Source organism: Lucilia sericata, unplaced genomic scaffold (genome assembly GCF_015586225.1).
Source record: "Lucilia sericata isolate MDLA Ls3-8-SP2 unplaced genomic scaffold, ASM1558622v1 Contig000524F_arrow, whole genome shotgun sequence".
In the NCBI taxonomy this organism is placed as follows: domain Eukaryota; kingdom Metazoa; phylum Arthropoda; class Insecta; order Diptera; family Calliphoridae; genus Lucilia; species Lucilia sericata.
In genome coordinates this window covers 112500-126478 of record NW_023994536.1, presented here as the reverse complement: position 1 = coordinate 126478, position 13979 = coordinate 112500, and the positions used below count along the sequence as shown (strand labels likewise).

General features: G+C 40.4%; 2 protein-coding genes across 7 annotated transcripts in view; one reads left to right on the top strand and one right to left on the bottom strand.

Moving 5' to 3' along the window:
• The first annotated feature begins 1776 nt into the window (after nt 1-1776).
• Nucleotides 1777-13979, top strand: part of LOC119605828 (serine-rich adhesin for platelets) — a 66122-nt gene continuing 53919 nt past the window's right edge. For all 6 annotated transcript variants that reach the window (XM_037959150.1, XM_037959149.1, XM_037959146.1 and 3 more), the window contains exons 1-3: nt 1777-2190; nt 2264-2602; nt 2665-11706. In XM_037959150.1, coding sequence (XP_037815078.1) covers nt 2147-2190; nt 2264-2602; nt 2665-11706 — 9425 coding nt within the window. In that variant the 5' untranslated portion in view covers nt 1777-2146. The remainder of the gene's footprint in view (nt 2191-2263; nt 2603-2664; nt 11707-13979) is intronic.
• Nucleotides 11713-13686, bottom strand: LOC119605831. Its single transcript, XM_037959153.1, has 2 exons — nt 13005-13686; nt 11713-12556 (listed from the first exon to the last, which is right to left on the bottom strand). The coding sequence occupies exons 1-2, from the start codon at nt 13630-13632 to the stop codon at nt 11781-11783; spliced, it is 1404 nt and encodes a 467-aa protein (XP_037815081.1). The 5' UTR covers nt 13633-13686; the 3' UTR covers nt 11713-11780.

Genomic DNA, 13979 nt, shown 5'->3' with positions numbered 1-13979 from the left:
CTATAGACTAGACTATAGGCTAGACTATAGACTAGACTATAGACTAGACTATAGACTAGACTATAGACTAGACTATAGACTAGACTATAGACTAGACTATAGACTAGACTATAGACTAGACTATAGACTAGACTATAGACTAGACTATAGACTAGACTATAGACTAGACTATAGACTAGACTATAGACTAGACTATAGACTAGACTATAGACTAGACTATAGACTAGACTATAGACTAGACTATAGACTAGACTATAGACTAGACTATAGACTAGACTATAGACTAGACTATAGACTAGACTATAGACTAGACTATAGACTAGACTATAGACTAGACTATAGACTAGACTATAGACTAGACTATAGACTAGACTATAGACTAGACTATAGACTAGACTATAGGCTAGACTATAGACTAGACTATAGACTAGACTATAGACTAGACTATAGGCTAGACTATAGACTAGACTATAGACTAGACTATAGGCTAGACTATAGACTATTAAGGTCCAAATTTAATAATATTTTGCTCTAAAATTTTCTTCAACTTCAGGGCCAAGTAATCCCTTAAACTACCCTCGTTTATGACAGCGCATTCATAAAGCTCATGCATTTATCTAAATATTTAATTATTTTAAAACGTTTTAAGTATCGTTTTGTGTTTATTACTCTTCTACAATTAACACACATACACATACATTACATACATATTTATATACTCAAAAGTAGTTTATATATTTTTATAAAATATTTATGTATACTACTGTAATTTAGGTATATAAATACTATTATTTATTTTAAGCTTATTACATACCTATTTTATAATATTAAATTTTTCAATTTTACAATTTGTTAAATGTTCTCCAAAAGGTTATAAGTTATTAAGGTTTTAATAGTTCTACAAAATGGCACGATTTTTTTTTAATTAAATATTTATTTTAATAATATAAACTTTTTGAAAATACATACATACATTGTTTAAAAATTAAATTATTTTTGTTTATAAATTTGTAATTAATTAACATTTTTGTCTCTTTTTTTTGCAGATTTATTGCCAGACAGAAAGAATGATGCACACACACATACACATAATTAACCAGACCAATGCTTCGTTAAACGAATAAAGAACAAATTTTAAGATTATTGAAATATTTTAAACTATTTTGATATTGGAATTCTGTGATTCTCTTTTAAACACATAATTTGATCACCCAAACTTACTAAACCATATTTTAAAATTTTAATTAACTTCTTCTTATTTCTCTTTTATTTTTCAGCTGTTAATAAGAAAAATAATGTCTCATTACTAAAAATAATAAAGAAAATTTACAGTAATTACCAAAACAACATGTCGTCGAACCCCATTTGTTAATTTAAAACAATATAACTAAAAGTAAAATTGTTTAAATTAACCTAAAACTACACGAAAATAAAATATATAAATATATTACAAAGACGTTAGAAAAGCTATTTAAAAAAAAAATAACAAAAAACATAAATTAAAACTAAGTAGTAAACTGGCTAATCTTGATATTAAATAAAACAAAATATTTGCATGATTAAACAACAACAACCAGCCGCCGATAAAAAAAAAAAGTGTGAAAATACAAGTTTTTCAAAATCTTTTTTTTTTCATAATTTGGACGTAGAAAGTTGCAAAAATTTGAAAAAAACACACAAAATTTCAACTTCTAAACTAAAAAAAAAACAACAAAAATCTTTAATTATTTTATATAACAAAAATATATACTTATATATTAACTACTACAACAACAAAAAAAGAAAAATCATCTATAAATTCTTTTACTATTTATTTTAACGTGTCGTCGTGGTGTATTTGTTTAAAATTAAATTAATTTATTTTCTAAAAACAACAAAAAAAAACTATTTAAAAAACTTTGTTATAATTCCTACTAAACAATGGATTCAATTGAAGAGTTTTTGCAAAATTATTAAAAGGATTTTAAATCCTTTCAAACATTGACCCTCCCAAAAAAAAAAATTAGTTTTAAAAGTTCAATTAAAACTGATTCTCTCGTTTGAATCTTATGTGGGATTTGAAAAATTCTATTATATAGAGGAAATTTTCAAAGTATTAGTAAGCCGTAGAACGCGAGAGACATTTCATCAACGAGTTTAACAACTGATGGATGGAAATGCTCAAAATATGTTTCACGGAAATCATCAAGGGTGAGTAGTTTGTAACTTGTGTTCATTTCAGTTATAATACTCAACTAAACTATTCATATTATTATTCTTTTAGAGACCCCTACTATCGCTATGACCCCGCCGCTGCAGCCGCCGCAGCTGCAGCTTCCCCTAGGGCCATGGGTCCTCCCGGTGGCTATCCCCGCCATCGAGCCCCACATCCGTTGCAACAGCAACCTCAATATCCCACTTATCAACCAGCGGCAGATAATATTTATGGTTTAAGTGCAGCCGATCAACATGCCGGCATGGGTATGGGTGATTTAAGCGGTTGGGGAGCCGCCCCTACAGTGCCCGGTCAGGCTGGGGCCTATCCAGGTACCGGTTTAGGAGCCTATGGTCATCCCCAGGCTGGTCCGCCTACGCAGCAGAGGCAATCATCAGCACAACCAAGGTATAGAGAATTACAAGAATATTTTAAACAGTTTTAACTTCATCTTTATACTTTTGTTTTAGTTACCGCCAACACATGCCCGCCTATGGTCAGCAGGATCCCCAAAAATTACCCTATGCCACACAGCAGAGTATGATGAGTGGTTTATTGCAACAGCCAGGCGCAAATGTTGGCCCTGCCGGTTACGGTGCCCTTACACAACAACAACCACAGCAGCAACAACAGGCATCGACACCACAACAACAGCAGCAACAGAGTCAACAATCACGTCTGCCTCAGCATTATCCACAAGCTCCCACACAACATCCCCTCTATCCGGGTGCTCCTACACAGGGACAACCGGGTAGCTCAAGTGGACCCGGTGTACCCAGTGGTACGCAAGGCTATGCTCATAGTCCTTATGGCGCGCCCATGCAACATCAACCTGGCCGATCATCACAGCATGTTGGTTATGGTCATGCTGGTCTAGAGCAACCAAGTCCGTATGGGCAACATGTACCGGGAGGAGCAGCAACCCCTGGTGGAGTGCCCGCACATCATTTGGCTGCCCAACAGCAGGCTGGACAATTGGGTGCCCATCCTTCGCCTCATATGGTGAGTGCAGGCGCCCAACAACAACAGCAGCAACAAACACCAGCTGGCATGCAACATGGTGTACCAACCGGTTTGGGTACACCACAACAGCAGCAACAAAGTTCTACACACTTGCTGCAGAGTCAACAGCAGCAACAACAACAGCAGCAACAGCAACAACAGCAACAATCCCAAAATCATGTTGGTCTTATGCAGGGATCAACACAACATCAACAATTGCCGGCTCCGCATACCATGGGAGTACCGCCTACCTACGGAGGTCATCATCAGCAACAGCAGCAACCCCAACCACAACCTCCACCCACACAGCAGCCGGTTAGCGGTGCCCCTCCCTATATGACGGCCTCTGGCAAACATCAGGCCACTGCATCGCCACAATACAGGGCCCCTTTTCCCCAATTATCTCCGCAAATGTCTCCCCGTCAGCCGACCATGTCCCCGCATCCGCAAATGTCGCCACGGCCAGGCATGAGTCCCGCAAAACCTCCACCACCAACACAGCAGCAGCAACAGGGACCATCGCCTCAAGCCCAACAGCAGCCTCCGGTCAATTCACCCAGTCAACAGCAGCAGCAACAACCCACACACCACAGTATTTCCGGTATGGTGGGTTTGACTTCGCCCAGACAGCCAGCTGGCAGCAGGGGTCCTGAACCTCCTAGTTCAAAGGCCAGTTCGGTGGGCGGTCCACCGGTGAACACGCTACAAGCTTTGGAACAAATGGTTATGCCAGGACAAGGCATGTCTTCGGGACCAATGGATTATCCCTCAGCCTATCGGCAGGCAGCGGCTCAGCATGGTCCCATGGGTCCTCGAATGCCGGTATCGCCTCAACATCATCAACAGTGGTCGGCTCATTTGAGCATGCAACAGAGTCAACAGCAGGCACCACCAAATCCCATGAGTGTGGGTCAAATGACGGCGCCACCACAAATGCCTCATCCGCAACAACAGCAGCAGCAACATCAACAGCAGATGGGCATGTATGGTCAGCCAACGCCGCCGCAAACACACCATCAGCAGCAACAACAAACAACATCACAACAACAGCAGCCACAACCACCAACGCAACAACAACAGACTGTAACACAACCACCAACTTCACATGCTGGTCATTTAGCTACACCTGCCTCTCAGACAACGCAACAGCAGCAAGTAACACCTCCCCATGTACAACAACAACAACAGCAGCAGCAGCAACAACAACAACAACATCAACAGCAACAACATCAACAGCAACAACAACAGCAGCAACAACAATTGAGTGAGCAATTGCAGCATTCCATTAATGATATTGTGGGTAATACATCCAACTCTCAACAACAGCAGCAGCAACAGCCATCTCATACCTCCTCCATGTCACCCATGCATCACCAACCTGGCGGCATGTCTTCGATGCATTTGATGAGCTCAGCCTCTGCGGCTCATCATCAAATGACACCAGAAGCTCATCATACACCTTCAGCTATGATGCAGGCTAGAACAGCAACTCCCTCTCAAGAAACGCAAATGACTCCGACAACACCAACGAGTCAACAACAACAGCAGCAGCAACAGCAAATTCAGCAGCATCATGTGCAACAGCAACAATCACCTTTACAACCACCCCCACATATGCAGCAACAGCAAAAACAACAAAGTCCTCATCCTCATCAGCAGCAACATAGTCCTCATCCCACCACCACACACCATCAACAACAACAACAGCAGCAGCAACAAAGTCCACATCCCCACCAACAGCAACAGAGTCCCCACACCCACCCTCAGCAGCAATCACCGTTGCATCCAACCCAACAGCAGCATCAAAACTATCAACAACAACAACAGCAGCAGCAACAGCATCAATCACCTTTCAATCCACAACAAGATCCTTTTTCGACAATGATGCAACATCAGCAGCAGCAACCCACACCTACACCCCCGGCCCAGCAACAACCCCCTACCATACAACCTACAGAAACCAGTTCCACACCTAATGCGGCTGCTCCAACATCAGCACCCTCATCCATAGCCCAACAACAGACAACAACACCTACATCCGCCATCATGTCACCGGCTCATGTTTCTTCTCCTCTGACAACAATGTCCTCGACTCTGACCAACTCCCAGCAGCAATCACAATTGCAAACAACACAGCAACAACAACAACCATCAACACCCTCAACACCCACACAACATCATCTAATCAGTGGAATCCTTAATGAAACTGCCAATTCAAATGATTCTTCAACACTCGCCGTTGCGGCCAATGACAGCAACAACAGTAGCAGTAATTCCTCGACCAACAGTACGGTCAACAATCATCCTACATCAATACATGACAGCAATTCACAGAGTTCCATTAATAGCAATCATAATACACCGGCTACTCTAAATGCCATGGAGTCTAGTTTAGGAGCCACAAGTAACGCTCTCTTAAATTCAAATTCCAACTCTGCCACTAATGCGGGAGTGATTGGTGGTGGTGGCGGCGGTAGCAATAGTGTGAGTGGAGGTATTTTGGATAGCGCTGGCGCTAGTCTATTCGATAATAATTCCATGTCTTCAAACAGTGGAGCGGTAAATACCCAAGTATCCGCTTCATCCACTGCAGCGGCAGCCATTATGGATAGCAATTCGCAAAGTTCATTTATGGGAGCTATGGCTGGACAAGATTTTAGAGATGAAAAGTCAATGGGTAAGTCTGCGGAATCTGAGGAGACACCCATGGATACAACAGAGGCCAGAGATATGCCAACCAATACACTGACTGATACGACAATAAACGAAGAAACTAGTGTGACGACAGGGGCTGCTGAAACAGCAGCCAAAGTTATCGATGAAGATACTATCTCTTTGCCCACAACTCAAACACCAACTGGTGTTGAACAGGAAACAGCGGATAATAACGTTACATCCCAAGAGGTAACAAAGGAGGTGACAACACCGGAAATAACTCCTGCAACTGAGGCTACAAAAGAAGAAAAAGTGGTTGAATCGAAACCGGAGGAAAAGGTCGAAGCTTCTTTGACCACCTTAAATACACCTCAAACGCAGACACCCACACCAACTTCGACGCCCTCTCTGCCCACTACCCTGCCCAGTCAGACACCAACGCCTCCAATTGTTAGCGAAGTTGTTGGCATGATAGGACAAAAACCTCCACAAACGGCATTACAAACATTGGCACCACGTCCACCACATCCATCTATGGGTCCCAACTCAATGACGGGAATGATGCCTCCTCATCCACCACCTCCACCGCATGTTATGCCTCCAGGACCGGGAATGACGGCAATGGGTTATGATGGCACACCGGTGGGACCTACAACGCCCCAACCCACAATGACACCACATGGTATGCCACCGCATGCCATGATGCCACCCTATCCACCACCACCGCCGTCAACACAAGGAGGTCCTCAGGGTCCCCATATGGGGTATCCGCCCTATCCGATGCTTCATCAACAGGAAATAGCAGCTTTGCAACAGCAACTACAGGAACTTTACTGTATGCCACCACAACATGATCATCAAGAGAAAATAATGCGTTTGCAAGAACGTCTCAATATAGTGCAACAGCATGAAATCACCGATCAGTGTGCGGGTGGACCACAATGTCTGCTATATCAATCCATGCCTCCGCAACTGTATGGACCCGCAGCCATGCATCAGGCTCAAATGATAGAAACCCCCCAGGTGTCGAGCACTACTGGCAGGGGTAGAGGCAAAGGCACCAACAAACCGCGCAAGCCAAGAGTTAAAAAAGGTGAGAAGGGTCTTTTGGCACCTACCAGCGAATTGATGGATATCAGTGGTAACGTGGTAGTGCAACAAACATCCATACCGCCCAATCAACTGCCGGTATCGGAAGATTGTGTTACCCAAGGAGCAGGAGATACCTCGGTAGTCGGTATGTTGGAGTATCATGAAGGTAGTGGTGGTGATCATTCCCAGGATGTACATTCGGCCAATGAACTTGATACATCCACCGATGGCACTGGAAAGAAAAAGAAACCGAGAAAACCGCGCACACCGAAAGATCCCAACAAACCACCTAAGGAGAGAACACCAAAAGTGAAGAAGATTAAAGGTGTACCGGTGGAGGGACAAGAGGGTGTCGAAACTACGCCCGGCACTGTAGGCCGTAAACGTCAGCCAGGAGGTGCACGCAAAAAGAAACTAGCTGAAGAAGCTGATGCGGATAAACCGGCTGGTTTGTTGACGACAGAAGCTGGTAGTGAGAACGAGGATAACAAACCTTTGATGGCAAAAACTCCAGCAGTGGAAGGTGCCGAACCAGACGCAGAAGGTGATAATAAACCAGAAACTACCACTATGGATGTGGATATAAAATGTTCGACGGTAGATGGAGAATCTCCCGATTACGATGACATACCAGTATCGAAAATACCCAAAGGTGATGATAGTGCCGGTCACCATGAAGTGGGAGATGAAACTATTGACTCCATACCAGATTCAGCGGGAGATTCCACGGCCACTCCCAGCAGACGTACCAAAAAGAGACGTGGCCGAGGAGCCAGCAGTAATCATGGTGATGATGGTGAGGGTAGATCGGGACGCAGAAGGGGACAACTCTCGGCTAAAGCCTTGAAAAAGAGACGTAATAGAGGACGCATAGTGCCCGAATCAGATGGTGAAGATGATAATCTTCAGGCCACACCGCCGCCATCGCCACCACCCGATAATGAACTGGACACCAGCAAGCGTAGATCATCGCGTAATACACAACGTAAAAAGTACATAGACGATGTCATGCTTAGATTCTCAGACGATGAGAACGAATCGTTGTTGGGCTCCTCGCCCCTGAAAAAAGAAAAGAAATCTTCCTCCGCCGCCTCAACTTCAGCATCGGCTGCTTTAGCAGCTGCTAGTGGTAACACTAGTGATAACGAGAAAGGCGATCAATTAATCTCTTCACAACAAACGGAGGGTGGTCAAGAATTGCCAACTACCAGCAGTGAAGATAAATCTAACAATGCTGAAGATATACCCGGAGGTGAAGCCACCTCCAGCACGACTTCTTCAGCTACATTTGTTAATGAGAAAAGTGAAAAATCTCAAGATGCACCACCACCAGCTTCAGCAAAACCAAATTATGTTTACATCAATACCGGAGACGAGGATAGCATGGTGGTACAATATGTATTGGCAGTGAGAATGGGTAAACGTGAGTTACTGCCCGAACCTCCGCCACGACCACCAACACCTAAACCTAAGGTGGAAGAAGAGAAACCCAAAAACGAAGAGGAAAATAAGGAAACTAAAGATGAAAATGAAGATAAAGAAACTAAGACGGAAACCGATAAAGAAAAGTCGGAAGCTCAAGAAGTTAAAGAAGAAACTGCCACTTCTACAGATGAAAAGAAAGAAGGAATAAGTGAGGAGAAAAATGCCACAGAACAAGAAGGCAAGGAAGAGGAGAAAAAATCTGATGAAGAAAAGGAAATTTCTGAAAACAAGACTGATGAAAAATCCGAAACAGAAGAAAAAATGGAAGTAGATGAGAAAACATGTGAGGATAAAGAAGCTTCCGAGGAAAAAGATGAAACTAAAGAAAAGAAACCAGAAGAGAAGGAAGAAGAAACAAAAGAACAGCTAAAAGATAAAATGGAAGTTGAAACAGACGAAAAGAAAACTGAAACAGAAGAAGAGAAAGAAGAAAAAATGGAAGTAGAAGAAGAAGTTGAAAAAGAGAAGGAAAGTGAGAATGAAACAGAAAAAGAAAAAGAGGAATGTAAATCTCTTGAAACAAGTGAAGAAAATGTTTCTAATAAAGACAAAAAAGAGGAAGAAGAAACTAAAGAAGAAAAATCCACTAAGGATGATGAAACCATGGAAGTGGAAACCACAGAAGAAGACAAAAAATCAACTGAAGATAAAACTGAAAAAGAGGAAAGCAAAGAGCCAAGCTCAGAAGAAACTAAAGATGAAAAGAAAGATGACAAAACAGAAGATGATAAGAAACCCGATGAAGATAAAACTAAACCAGAACCTGTATATATAGAAGTAGAAGAATTCTTAGTTAAATACCGCAATTTCTCTTATCTCCACTGTGAGTGGCGCACGGAAGAAGAACTTTTCAAGGGTGACCGCCGTGTAGGAGCCAAAATCAGACGTTTCCAACAAAAACAAGCCCAACAAATGAATGTTTTCGAAAATCTCGAGGAGGAATATTTCAATCCGGACTTTGTTGAGGTCGATCGTGTGTTAGACATGTCCGTGCACACCGATGAACAGACAGGTGAAACTACCAAACATTATTTGGTTAAATGGAAGTCATTGCCCTATGAAGACTGTACTTGGGAATTGGAAGAAGATGTTGATGATGATAAAATCGAACAATATGTTCGATTTAATAAAATACCACCACGTACAGAGTGGAAACCCAAAAAGCGTCCCACACCCGATCAATGGAAGAAATTGGATAAGACGCCTGTCTATAAGGGCGGTAATACTTTGAGACCCTATCAATTGGAGGGTTTAAATTGGTTGAAATTCTCCTGGTATAACACACACAATTGTATATTGGCCGATGAAATGGGTTTGGGTAAAACTATACAAAGTTTAACATTTGTCCATTCCGTGTATGAGTTTGGCATTAGGGGTCCTTTCCTGGTTATAGCACCCCTCTCCACTATACCCAATTGGCAGCGTGAATTTGAAAGTTGGACTGATATGAACATTGTGGTATATCATGGTTCGGTAACCAGTAAACAAATGATTCAGGATTACGAATTCTTTTTCAAAACCGAAAGTGGCAAAGTTCTCAAAGAGCCTACCAAGTTTAATGTGCTTATTACCACATTTGAAATGATTGTGACGGATCATATGGATTTGAAAAATTTCAATTGGCGTTTGTGTGTCATTGATGAGGCTCACAGATTGAAAAATCGTAATTGCAAACTGTTGGATGGTTTGCGACAGCTTAATCTAGAACACCGAGTCTTGCTATCCGGTACTCCTTTACAGAATAACATGAGTGAATTGTTCTCTTTGTTGAATTTCCTCGAACCTAATCAATTCTCTTCGGCTGAAGAATTTATGGCGGAATTTGGCAGTTTAAAAACTGAGGAAGAAGTTAATAAACTACAGGCTTTGCTAAAACCCATGATGTTGAGAAGATTAAAGGATGATGTTGAGAAATCCTTGGCTCCCAAAGAAGAAACTATTATAGAGGTAGAGCTGACAAATATACAAAAGAAATATTATCGTGGTATTTTGGAACAAAATTTTGCCTTTTTGAAAAAGGGCACCACCTCCGCCAATATACCCAATCTCATGAACACCATGATGGAATTGAGAAAATGTTGTATACATCCATATCTTCTCAATGGTGCTGAGGAACAAATCCAATATGATTATCGTCATCAGCATGGTGAAGATCCTGAGTCTTACTACAAAAACATTATACATTCTTCGGGTAAAATGGTATTGATAGACAAACTGCTGCCCAAATTAAAGGCCAACGGCCATAGGGTATTGATTTTTTCTCAAATGGTTAAATGTCTTGATATCTTGGAAGATTATCTTATATATCGCAAATATCCCTTTGAACGTATAGATGGTCGTATACGTGGTAATTTGAGACAAGAAGCTATTGATCGTTATTCCAAACCCGGCTCAGATAGATTCGTTTTCTTGCTGTGCACCAAGGCTGGTGGTTTGGGTATTAATTTAACAGCTGCTGATACTGTTATCATTTATGATTCCGATTGGAATCCTCAAAATGATTTGCAAGCTCAGGCCCGTTGCCATCGTATTGGTCAACGTAAAATGGTTAAAATCTATCGTTTGTTGTGTCGTAACACCTATGAACGTGAGATGTTTGATAAGGCCTCCTTGAAATTGGGTCTTGATAAAGCTGTTTTGCAGTCTATGAATACACACGCTTCCAAGGAGGGAGGCAATAAACAGCTGTCGAAAAAGGAAATTGAAGATCTTTTGAAAAAGGGTGCCTATGGCGCTGTTATGGATGATGATAATGCTGGCGATAAGTTTTGTGAAGAAGATATTGATTCTATACTAAAGAGACGTACACAAGTTATTACCATGGAACAGGAGAAAGGTTCTACCTTTTCCAAAGCTTCCTTTGCCGCTTCCGGTAATCGTTCTGATATCACTATCGATGATCCAGACTTTTGGACTAAATGGGCTAAGAAAGCCGACATTGATCCCGATGCTGTGGAAAAAGATGAAACTGAAGATTTAGTTTTGTCCGAACCACGCAGAAGAACACAAATTAAACGTTATGGCCATGAAGATGTTATGGAACTTAATTCAGAAGATTCTTCCAATGAGAATAGTGATGAAGAAGGTGGTATAGGATTACGTTCTACACGTAGATCACGCAAGGAAAAACGTGAAAGATGTCGTGAAAAGAAAGCCAATGATGAGTATATACCCCGAGAAAGAGATGCTTTAGCTGCTTTGGGACTGGAAGAGATACACTATGGCAATTGGGCTAAATCTGAATGTTTCAAAGTCGAAAAGGGTTTATTATCATTTGGGTAAGTTTCGCAGATTTTAATTGTTTATTCTTTTAAAAACATAAAAAATATAAGAAATTATTAAAAGTCTTTAATTAGTCTTCTACTATATTAATAAAAATACTCGAATCCATTTGACGTTTACATTTCTTTTGTGTATTATCCAGTTTCATGTTTAAGATGTAAATTTTTCTTCTCAACATTTTCTCCTCCTTCTCTAACGCCAATACCTCTTCTTTCTTTTGTACATACTCATTAATACTGGGCGCCTCATAACGTTCCAATTGTAAGCGCAAATTTTCCAATGTGGCGACATCTTTTTCATTCTCTGCTTCCACTATTTCCGCCTCTTTTTCTAATTTAGCTATAGTCTTTACCACCTCTAAGGTTTTGTTATTCAATTGTTTAGATTCTTCCTCTATATTCATCATAATTTGTTTTTCTTCAGCCATCGAAAGAGAAGCTTTACCCGTTACACCTTTCAGTCCAGCCATGTGTGAATTTTTCTCTTCCAAGGCATTTAAGAGTTCCGTACGTTTTATTATTAATTTCTCAAAATCTATGGCTGTTAAAATACCACTTAAATCGGCTTTGGTTAAAAGTTCATTGCGCAATTGCTGGCAATGTTCTTGTAAAGCAGTGATTTTTAAACGCATGGTGGCTAATAAGGCGCGAGCCGTCTTAATCCAATTATTAACAAATTTTCGAAATTTATGCTCCAATTGTTTTTCGGTGGCATTGCTTAGGAAAGCCAAATCACTTTCATCACGAAGAAAATGTAATTCGAAATTTTTCGCAGTTTCTTGAGTTTCGATATGCTGAAAATGCATTTCTGCCATGTGACCACGTAAAAGTTTAATTTCCTGGGAAGCTGAAAGAGATTTCGGAAAAGTTAATAAACAGTTATTCCAAAGTTGATTTGAAGGACCAGGGACATGTGGTTTTGTTCTATGGTCCTACGAATCGTTCTTCTATATTCCTAACAAATCCAATTCGTTTTTAACAATTTAAGCGGAAAAAATCCCAGATAATTACAATTAATTACATAGGCCAAGAATTTTTTTTACCCAGAGACCAAAGTATATATTCTCTGAATCTGAGATTTTCGAGTGAAAACCCCGTTTTTGGCCATATTTGAGGCGCAAAGGCGCCTTTATTTATAATATCTGTTATGTCATCTGAAAATAAAGGTTTAACCTCTAATGTAACTCCTTCCTTCTTCGAAATGTCTTCCTAAATACTTTGACCTCTGTGTTTCTACTTTTTTTTAAACTTTGTTGGCCCTTGCTATTGCCCACAAAGTTCCCCCTTATTCTTACCATTCTTTTCCATTTCCTGCACTCGTTTCTCCACCTCATTCGCTAGTTTCTCGGCCATATCAGTCTTAGCACGAAAATTTAATTTGTATTCATGAGTCTTCTTTAGCGATCCCGTTGTAAGTACAGACATTAAAGATTTTGATAAAACACTTTTCGCCTTGAAACCCACTAAACTACCACTACCGCCACCAGTACCACTAACACCACCACCCACTGATATATTACTCGTTCTTTTAGCACCCGTTTTTAAAACATTAATCTGTGCTGCCGTTTGTGCGGTAGCACGTCGCTGTTCCAAACCTATTAAAAGTTTGGGATCATTTTTCTCTAGAAAATCTATAAGAAAGAAATTCTCCAATTTAATCATGCCAAATTCACGATTTATATTTTGTGCCGCCTGGTAAAGTTCCAAAACATCCAATTTATCCAAACGTAACTTTTGTTCGTCTTCGGGTAATTGGAAGAATGTGGAAAGTTCTAGACTATTAATGAAATTTTCCAATGCTAATTCATTACTAGCAATATCATTGCTGGTTAAGGGCTGAAGTTGTTTGCGTGTGGGCGTGGCAAAAGTTCCGCTAGTGTGTCCGGTAAAGTTTGAAGATTTGGAGGTTATAGAACTGGACATGTTTGATTGATAATATGGTGATAGAAAATATAGTTTTTTTTGGGTTTGTTTGCTTTCCAATTTTTAATTATTTATAATGTCAAGAAACTTTAAAACAATTTTAAAAACTAGAATTCTTGTATAAACACAATGAGAAAGGCGACGTCTAGTTTAAACGTTACACAGTGCGGAAATTTCAAAGATACTGGAAATATATGTATAAACAAAATAGGTTCATATTTTGGAGTCATTAAGCTGCGTTCCATTCAAATAGTGTACAACGAATGTAAAAGTAATGCCAAAGAACGGGTTCTAAGAAAACGATTTTGTAGAACTTTAGAATTACAAAAATGTACCAGGGGATCTTT

Bases quoted from the DNA above. Each gene is read 5' to 3' on its own strand.
- LOC119605831 (XM_037959153.1), bottom strand. From the start codon at position 13,632: ATGTCCAGTTCTATAACCTCCAAATCTTCAAACTTTACCGGACACACT. The intron at 12,557-13,004 runs GTAAGAATAAGG...AATCTCTTTCAG, and splicing joins GCAGGAAATGGAAAAGAATG to CTTCCCAGGAAATTAAACTT.